The sequence below is a fragment of the Hippopotamus amphibius genome, chromosome 2 (genome assembly GCF_030028045.1).
Source record: "Hippopotamus amphibius kiboko isolate mHipAmp2 chromosome 2, mHipAmp2.hap2, whole genome shotgun sequence".
Classification (NCBI taxonomy): domain Eukaryota; kingdom Metazoa; phylum Chordata; class Mammalia; order Artiodactyla; family Hippopotamidae; genus Hippopotamus; species Hippopotamus amphibius.
The window spans coordinates 1,045,446-1,053,493 of NC_080187.1; the positions used below are offsets into that span (position 1 = coordinate 1,045,446).

The 8,048-nt window shown below is 70.2% G+C and overlaps 1 protein-coding gene across 1 annotated transcript; it reads right to left on the reverse strand.

Annotated features, from left to right (window-relative positions):
• Positions 1-1,868: 1,868 nt before the first annotated feature.
• AJM1 (apical junction component 1 homolog) lies at positions 1,869-6,747 on the reverse strand. The gene is made up of 3 exons (XM_057724813.1): positions 6,665-6,747; positions 4,924-5,081; positions 1,869-4,848 (listed from the first exon to the last, which is right to left on the reverse strand). Exon 3 carries the CDS (start codon positions 4,794-4,796, stop codon positions 1,869-1,871), a length of 2,928 nt encoding a protein of 975 aa, XP_057580796.1. The 5' UTR covers positions 4,797-4,848; positions 4,924-5,081; positions 6,665-6,747.
• Positions 6,748-8,048: the final 1,301 nt, after the last annotated feature.

An 8,048-nucleotide genomic window follows, 5' to 3' on the forward strand; every position in this document is an offset into this window, starting at 1 on the left:
CCCACCGAGTCCGAGCACCTCCCTTTCCTGCCTCCCACCCCGCGTTGTCCCATGGTCTCCCTCCCCGGTTTCCGGAGGCCCTCCCCCCACGCCTCCGAAAGTCTCCATCCCGCATCCCACCCACTACCCCGCACAAAGAATGAGGCAGCAACGGCTACATTCGTGTTCTATTTTCCTTGGTTCGAAAGCGCTCGCCCTCTGGAAATAATCCCGGTCTGGGGTCCTTCCTGGACGGCTGGACCTCAGGCGTAGGGCCAAAGGCAGAGGCCCCTGGGCGAGGGGCGCGGCGGCCAGTTTGGGAGGCCGCGAAGGCGGGTGGGGCAAGCGGGGCGCGTGGCCGGTGCAAATGCGCGGAGCCGAGGCAGGCGCGCAGGCATGTGGGGGAGGAAGTAATGGGGGGGGGGATCGGCTCCGGTGCAGGGGCGGGGGCAGGGGTTGACGGGGGGGGGGGGGGACGGACCTCCGCAACTTAATTCAATCAATGCCCCCCCCGCCGGCCCCGTTGGGGGGCTGGGGGCTACAGGAGGGCCCTTCCAGGTGCCCGCCCCGCCCCCTCCCCAGGTCACTCGCCATCCTCAGAGCCCGGGCCAGGGCCAGCGGGTACCCCCGGGGAGAGCGGGGGACGACGGGGACTCGAGCGTGCGCTCGCGAGGCCGCCAACCTCACTTGTCCAGCCCGCGCCGCAAGGCACGGTCAGAGCGAGTGCGCGGGGGCGTTTGTGCAATCGTGCCCCTACCCCTCCCCTCCGGTGGACCACAGCCCTGGCGAACTAGCTCGCTCCCGCACGAGCTTCCATCTAAGCTGTCCCCGCCCTGCTCCAAACTGAGAACGCCCCCGCCTTCGGTCCTCCCTATGCCAAGGGATTAGGGTCCCTGCTGGACGGCTCCTCGGCCCTCCCACTCCTCCATCCTCTGCACCTGCTTCCTGCCTCCCTGTGCGGTTAGGGCCTGTGCTGCCCTTTGCACCGCGGGTCTGCTCTGGCACACGCCTGGGGCCATCCTGTCGGGTGAGGGCGAGGGCAGGCAGCACGACTCGCGCCCAGCCAGGTCTCAGCTCTGGCTAGCACCCCTACCCATACGTGCCCTCTGCTTCCCCGCCCAGGACCTCCTCCCCTCCGGCTGCGTGTCTTGCACCTTGGCTGACTACCCCTGAGGACCCCCTCACTGCTGCTTGCCCCAGCCGCGCAGCAGGGCGGGCAGCGCCGTCAACGTGCCAAGGTCGGGCGCAGCAGGGGCGGGGCCCGCGGAAACGGCTCGTGCAGGTCCCCGCCGGCCCTGCCCACCAGGCCAGGCCGTGCTCTGGACGCGGACACACCGAGGCCAATCACGGTGTCAGCCGAAGAGAAAAGTCCTCTGAGCAGGACGCATCCCAGACCACAGGAGGCGGGTGGGGAGGGTGTGTAAAGGGGCCGGACTAGGCTTTCGTCAACTCGGGCTCCTGGACCAGGGCGAGCCGGGGATAGAGAGGTTCCAGGGAGGCCCTGCAGACGGACAGGGGTCGGACGAGCCGGATATGCACGGGGGGGTCTGCAGTAGTGACCCCTCCGCGTAAAGGCAGGGCAGGGTGGTCCTCAGACCCACCCCGCCTCCCAGCGGGGAGCACCAAGCGGCCGAGGACCGGCCTCTGGGGAGGCCCCACGGCGAGCTGGGGGAGAGGGAGCCGGGCGGGACTGGTGGGAGGGGGGCAGGTCGCACGGAGGGGGAGGGAAAGACGGAGCCGGGGGAGGGAAAGACGGAGCCTGCGGAGGACGGAATGGGGCGGGGGGAGGGGCAGAGCCCGTGGCGAGCTGGGCGGGGCCTGGGTGGGCGGGATGGGGTTCAGGGTGGGCCCAGGCTGGACTGCGTGGGGCCCGGGCGCGCCCCCGCGGCTCACATAATGTCGTCCAACAGGTTGGCACTGGCCACCCAGTCGAGAGCCCGCGGCTCGGAGGCGGCCATGATCATGCACATGAAGGGGCGGCCGGTGCGCCGGTCCGTGGGGTAGATGGTGGTGGGCGTGAAGCGCCGGTTGGCTTCCACGAACTCGCAGAGCTGCTCGTAGACGCGCGGGAACTCGTGGCGCAGGAAGACGCCGCGCAGCCGCAGCTCGCGCTGGATGTGGATGAAGGCCACCTCCCGCGCTCGCCGGCCCGCCTCGCCCTCCTGGTCCAGGCCCGCAGTGCCGGGCGGCGGCGTCAGGATCAACGTCTCCAGGTCGGGTTCGCGGCCCCGCGCCGGGGGCGGCCGTGCGGGGCTGCCGGCCGCCAGCGCCACTTTGGCGAACTTGCGCACCGTGGGTCCGGGGCTGCGCGGCGCGGGCGCTGGCCGGGCAGGGGCGCCGGGCGGCGCAGCGCCGGGGCCCACGGCCACCGATACGCTGAGCAGGAAGCACTCGGCCGGCTCGTAGAGGCGCCCTGCGGCCGCCAGCTCCCGGGCATAGCTGCCCAGTGGCGCCGCGTGCGTGGCCAGCTCGCGCAGCGACAGGTAGGTGGGCGACAGCAGCAGCCCCTCGAGGCCGAAGCGCAGGAAGTTGTCTGCGGAGCCGGGGCTCGGGAAGCCCAGGAAGAGTACGCCGCGGCCACGGGACAAGAAGCCGACACGCGCGATGCGCGAGAAGGCGCGGTGCACCGGGCCGCTGTCGCGGCAGAACTGCAGCACGTGGCGGCACACGCTGCCCACGCGACCGTACACGCAGCGCGCCTTGTGTGCGTCCCAGTCCTCGCGGCGGCACAGGCGCGAGCAGTAGTAGGTGTAGCAGCTGTGGCAGGACTTGAAGTAGAGGCAGGCGTTGAACATGGTCTCTGTGCGCCCGCAGCGCGCGTTGGAGCACGTCATCAGGTCGTCCTCGTCGGCGCTGGGCTCGGGGGACGCGTCGGCCGCCTGCCCCGGGCCTGCGGGGTCCTCGGCGCTGCCGGCAGACGCAGGTGGTGAGCGCGGCGCCAGCGCCGGGACCCCGGGGCCCGAGGGCCGCGAGTCTAGCAGGCGCCGCAGCTGGCGGGTCAGGCCGTCCGACGCGGCCTCGGGCGCTTGGCCGGCCGGGGGCCGCGAGTCAATGACCAGGTCAGTGATGAGCTCGTCCAGCTGTTCGAGGCTGCGCTGGCGGCCAGAAGCGGGGCCATCGGAGGCGGCGTGGGGAGGCGGCCGCGGGCGGCTCCCCGACAGTTCCCAGCTCCTGGCGCCCGGGCGCTCGGCGGCGCGCAGGTCGTTGTCGGTGATGGTGATCTCTGGCGTGACGTACCAGTTTCGGCCCAGGCCCTCGCCCGTACGGCCCTTCTCCGACAGCGACGTCTCGGACAGCGACAGCGCTGCGTAGCGCCTGGGCGAGGTGGATAGGTTTACTATGACGGGCGGGCGCCGGCCTTCGGGGGAGGTGCCCCGCGGCTCCCGTGCCTCGCGCCCCAGCAGGTTCTCGTAGCTACGGCCGCGGCCCAGGGGGTCTTCTCTGCGCGGCGCGGACGCCAGGATGTTGTCCCAGGACCGCGAGTAGTGGCGGCTGTCGGTCGCCAGCCGGGGTGGGCTGGTGCCGGTGCCGCCGTGCCACGAGGCGAGCAGCGGGCCGGGGTCCGGGGGAGGGGCCCCCTGAAGGGTACGGTAAGGCCGCGGGCCCCAGTCGCCCCAGGCCGGGCTGCCGCGCGGGTGTGGGTAAGTCCGCGTCAGGGCATCTCGATTGCGGTACCGCCCAAAGTCCTCAGTGTGAAAAGGGCGGGCGGCGGGGTGGACCCGGGGCTCCTCAGGGGCATAGCGTGGACCGCAGGGCGGGCCGTAGGCTCGGGGGGCCTCCCCGTAGTAGGAACGGGAGGGCGGTTCCTGGACCGGGAAGGTGCGAACTTCCGCCGCATAGTAGCTGCCCCCGCGTCTTGGACTGGGCCCAGGGGGCTCTTCGGACAGAAAGGGCCTGGGGTAGTAGCTGTCGAAGGGCGGCCCTGGGCCTGCCATGAAGCCACCGGGGTGGCCCTCTGGTTCCTCGGTGTAGAAGAATTGGGTGGGGCCCGGCGGGGTGGTGAAGGGCAGACTCCGGCGCTCCGAGTAGTCCCGGGGCCCAGGAAGGGGCCCATCGCAGTACAGCGCCCGGGGGTCGGCGCAGTACGAGTCACTGGGGGTGGGGGTGCGCGACAGCGCCACGTGGCGAGGCCCGGGCACCGTAAGGCCGTGGAGCTGCGGGGCGGCGCGCGGCCAGGGCGTGGTCTCCGCGGGCCCGCAGGGCCTCGAGCCCCGGGCAGCGTGCTGCAGGACCGCGTCGTCGGGCTTGATGTCCAGGCGGCAGCGGACGTGAGGGGCGGGCCCCGCGGGTGGCTCGGCCGGCGCGCAGCGGTTGGCGGCGGCGCACAGGGGCGCAATGCGGCCGGGGCCGCCCCGCTGCGGCTGCAGCTTGATCGGGTGCAGCTCGTTGGCGAGCGCGCGTAGCGCGGGATACGCGGGCTCCCGGCGGGGCGACGCGTCGGCCCGCGCAGCCCGCTGGGCCTCCCGGCCGCGGCGCGGTAGCACAGGCGGCGAGGCCGGCGCGGGCGCAAGGCCCGGGGCGGCGCGGGGTGCGCTCTTGGAGCGGGCGCGGCGCCGGGGCTCGCCGTCGCGGGATCGGGCGCGCGGAGCGGCGGGCTCCGGGGGCGGCGGCTCCGGACGGGCCTCCATGGCCGCCCCGTCCAGCGCCTCCAGGAAATCGAAGCTGCGGCAGTGGCGCTTGTTGAAAGGCGCGGGCGCAGCAGGCCGGGCCATGGGGCGCTCACATGGCCGGGGCCTCGACACGGGCCCAGGGGCCGCCACCTTGATGTCCTGGTACACGGTCGACACCAGCAGGTCCGGCGGGTCCGTGCGGGTCATCTTAAAAGAGGTCTCCAGGCTGCAGCTCACTCGGCCTTTCGGGGCTTTCGCCCTGAGGGGAGACGCGGGTCAGGGCAGCCCCTCTGCAGCCCAGGCCCTGCTAACCCCCAGCGATGGCCCGGCTTACCTGGGGCACAGTGGGCAGGGCAGCCCTGGCCGTGGGCCTTGGTGGAGGCCGCAGGCACTTGCTCCATGCCGGCGTCAGAAGCACCTGCAGGAGGAACCTGGCTGTCCAGCCACTCAGGTCCTGCCCCCTCATGTAGACCATCCTTCCCGGGCCACTTTCTGTTGGGATGAGGAGGTCAGCCAGAAAGGGAATGTCAGTACGGTGGCTCCTGAACTCCTGCGCCCACTAGTGACCACTGGGCAGACTTGCGTAGACCCCCTTTCCTGGGACAGGCCAGGAGTGGGGTAGGAAGAGTGGGCGTGTGATCCCAGGACTAGCACCGTGGTGCCCACAGCTGCAACAACTGTGTGCTCATTTGGGGCTTTCACAGACTTTTTCATAGGTGTGGGCTCCACAAAGCAGGTGACTGCAGCACCCTCAACACCCAGTGCAGAGTGAGCCCTCCAGTGCTGTGTTCTGAGGTCCTGGGCCCCAGCCTTAAGCAGCTCTGCTCCCGGTCACCAGAGCCTCCCACCCCACCTGCTGGCCAGGCTGGACATGCAGTCCTCCCCCAGTGCTGTGTCAGGCCCCAGGCCAGAGCCCAGTGGGCCCTGAAGTGGCCCCATCAGGTCCAGGCGTGGGACCTCCGCTCATGGACTTCCCTGCCCCACCCTCAACTCTCCGTGCAGCCCAGGCCAGAATAATGCTTCCAAAGACCAGTCCTGGGCCCTAAAGCTCTTTTCCTTTGCAGAAACATCCTCTGACTCTCCCTTATCTTGAGGTGGTCGAAACCCACCAACATCTCTGGGACTGTCATGAAAAGGCAGGGAAAGCGACCGCTCATCTTTGCAGTGAGTGCACTGCAGCCGGAAACCAGGACCACGTGGGGGCATGTGAGCCAGGAGCTCAAGGCTGCCCCTGGGTCCCTGAGCAGAGCATCAGGCCAGGAGGCTGCCAGCAGGGGAAGCAGGGTAGTGGGTGGTAAAGCCCCCGCCACCCCCAGTTCTCAGGCAGGTCCTGCCCACAGCAGTTCGGGAAGGCTCCATGGAAACCTGAGGTTCCATGCCCCCGCATGCAGGCTGAGCTGGGGTCCACCCTCTGTACCAGGCTCATGTTCAGACTTGAGCCACTGGCTTCACTGGGTACTCAGGACCTGGACAGGCTGGGAGGAGCCCAGACAGTGGTACTGGGTCCCCAGCTCATCACACAGTCTGGGGGAGCGTGCTCCAGGCTGTACTGGGGAAAGTGGGGAGCTGGGTCTTCACCCGGCAGGACCTCTAGGTCTGGCTGACCCTCTATGTCCCAGGTGAGCCAGGGACTTCCTGCCAGCAGGGCTGCCCTCCTGGGTCAAGGCCAGCCAGGCCCAGTGCCTGCCTCATCTCAGCCTCAGGCCCACCCCAACTGTCCCTGGTTCACAGGACCATCCCCCTCCCACTCCCTTCCATCCTGAAGCCAGGCAGGAATTGGGGGCTGGATGACGGTGTGAGGCTCCGCCCCAGGGAGGTGACAGCCCGGCCTTGGTGCTGCCGCAGTGAGGAGCTAGACTTGGCGTCACCCCTTCCCGTGGGGATGGGATAGTCCGCCCTCGCCGGGGTCCTAGGCCTAATGAGCCTGGCAGGTGGGCCTCCCTACCGCGCAGCCCGGCCCCAGCCCCAGCCCCGAGCGCCTGGGTGGGGACTGGTGTCCTCCGGGGGCAGCATCCCCATCCTTGCAGGCACCGCACTCACGGAAGACCCGCGGGGCAGCGGCCTCGACCCCTTACCTGGGCGGTGCTCCCCCACCGCGCCCGGTGGGCTGCGCAGGCCCGCGTGAGCTCCACTGTCCCCCGCTCCGCCGCGTCCCCGGCACCGGCAGAAGCTTCGAGGCAGCAGCGCGAGGCTGCCGGCTGCTCAGTGCTGCCCCCGGTGGGGGCCGGCAGGACTGCACTTAAAGGGGCCGCGCCGTGGGCCTGGCACCCGTGTGGCCCGCTGGCTCGGGGTCAGGGCTGTGTCAGGCACAGGGTGATGTGCTCTCTGCACCCTCGAGGGCAGGCCTGGGGTCTGACGAGGCGACCGGGGCCAGAGAGCACCCGGCCGGTCCTGCCAGCCCCACCTCCAGGAGGCCGGCCCGAGGGCAGCTGGTGGCCTGGCAGGCCTCGGAGCAGGAGCTTGGAGGAGGCCCAAGCCCTGGCCTGCGCTGCGGACAGCTCCCGGAATTCACGCCTCGGTTCCGCCCAGGCAGGAGCAGATGGGTGGCTCCCCACCTTGCTGGCCTCGGTGCTGCAGTGTTGGTGGCCCCAAGCCTGGGGCCAGATGGGCACCACCTGAGTGCCGGCAGCCTCCTGTCCGCAGGATGCCCAGCCTCCCCGGGCAAAGGCACGCTCCTGTCCTCCCCGCGTCCCATGGCCCGATGTCCAGGCAGGGGGAGGCCACCACTGCCCTGGGCAGGTGACACCCTCCCTCCAGCTCCTCCCACACAAGATGCTGCGCCTAGAAACATTCTGTTGGCAGAGGGGCTGGTCACCAACGGCCTTGGCTCTGAGGGTGGGACCTGCCATGCCATGGGTCCCTGGGCAAGTTCCAGGTTGGTCTGGTCCCCACATCAGTGGGCACCACAAGGACAGTCAACCTCATGAACTGGGGGCTCAAGGGAGTCCCTAAGGCATCCGTGTGGTGCCCCGCCCCCGGCACCTATCCAGTGACCGCGGACCTGCTGCCCCCTGGGTGCGAAGCTCTCTAGGCGCAGGAATTCAGGAGCGGGAGGCCTGGCCACCAGCCCCCTCTTCTACCTATGCAGGCATGGTCTGCCTGCCCTTGGAGAGAGCAGTTCTCATGGCAGCTGTGGGGTGGTGGGTGGGGCAGGGCCCTGCTGACAGCTGGAGGGGAGAGGGGTCTATAGGGGGCAGGGACACACAGCTGCCCTCAGGGCAGGACCAGGCACACAGGATGGTGGGCCGGATGGTGGCCGTGCTGGCCCTACCTGGAGAAAGCATGGCACAAGTAGGGCTGCGCCTGCTTGAGGCTTCCCGCCCCCAAGAGTAGTCACCCCTCACCAAAAAGGGCTCTGTGGCCTGAAGGTAGGAAGCTCAGGACCTTCCTGCCACCCATGCCAACCTGGGGTGAAGGGGGCGGTGGACCCGTCCCAGCTGGGCTGGGGCCCTGCAGCAG

Excerpts from the sequence above, each read along its gene's own strand:
- AJM1 (XM_057724813.1), bottom strand. The coding sequence starts at position 4,796 with ATGACCCGCACGGACCCGCCGGACCTGCTGGTGTCGACCGTGTACCAG.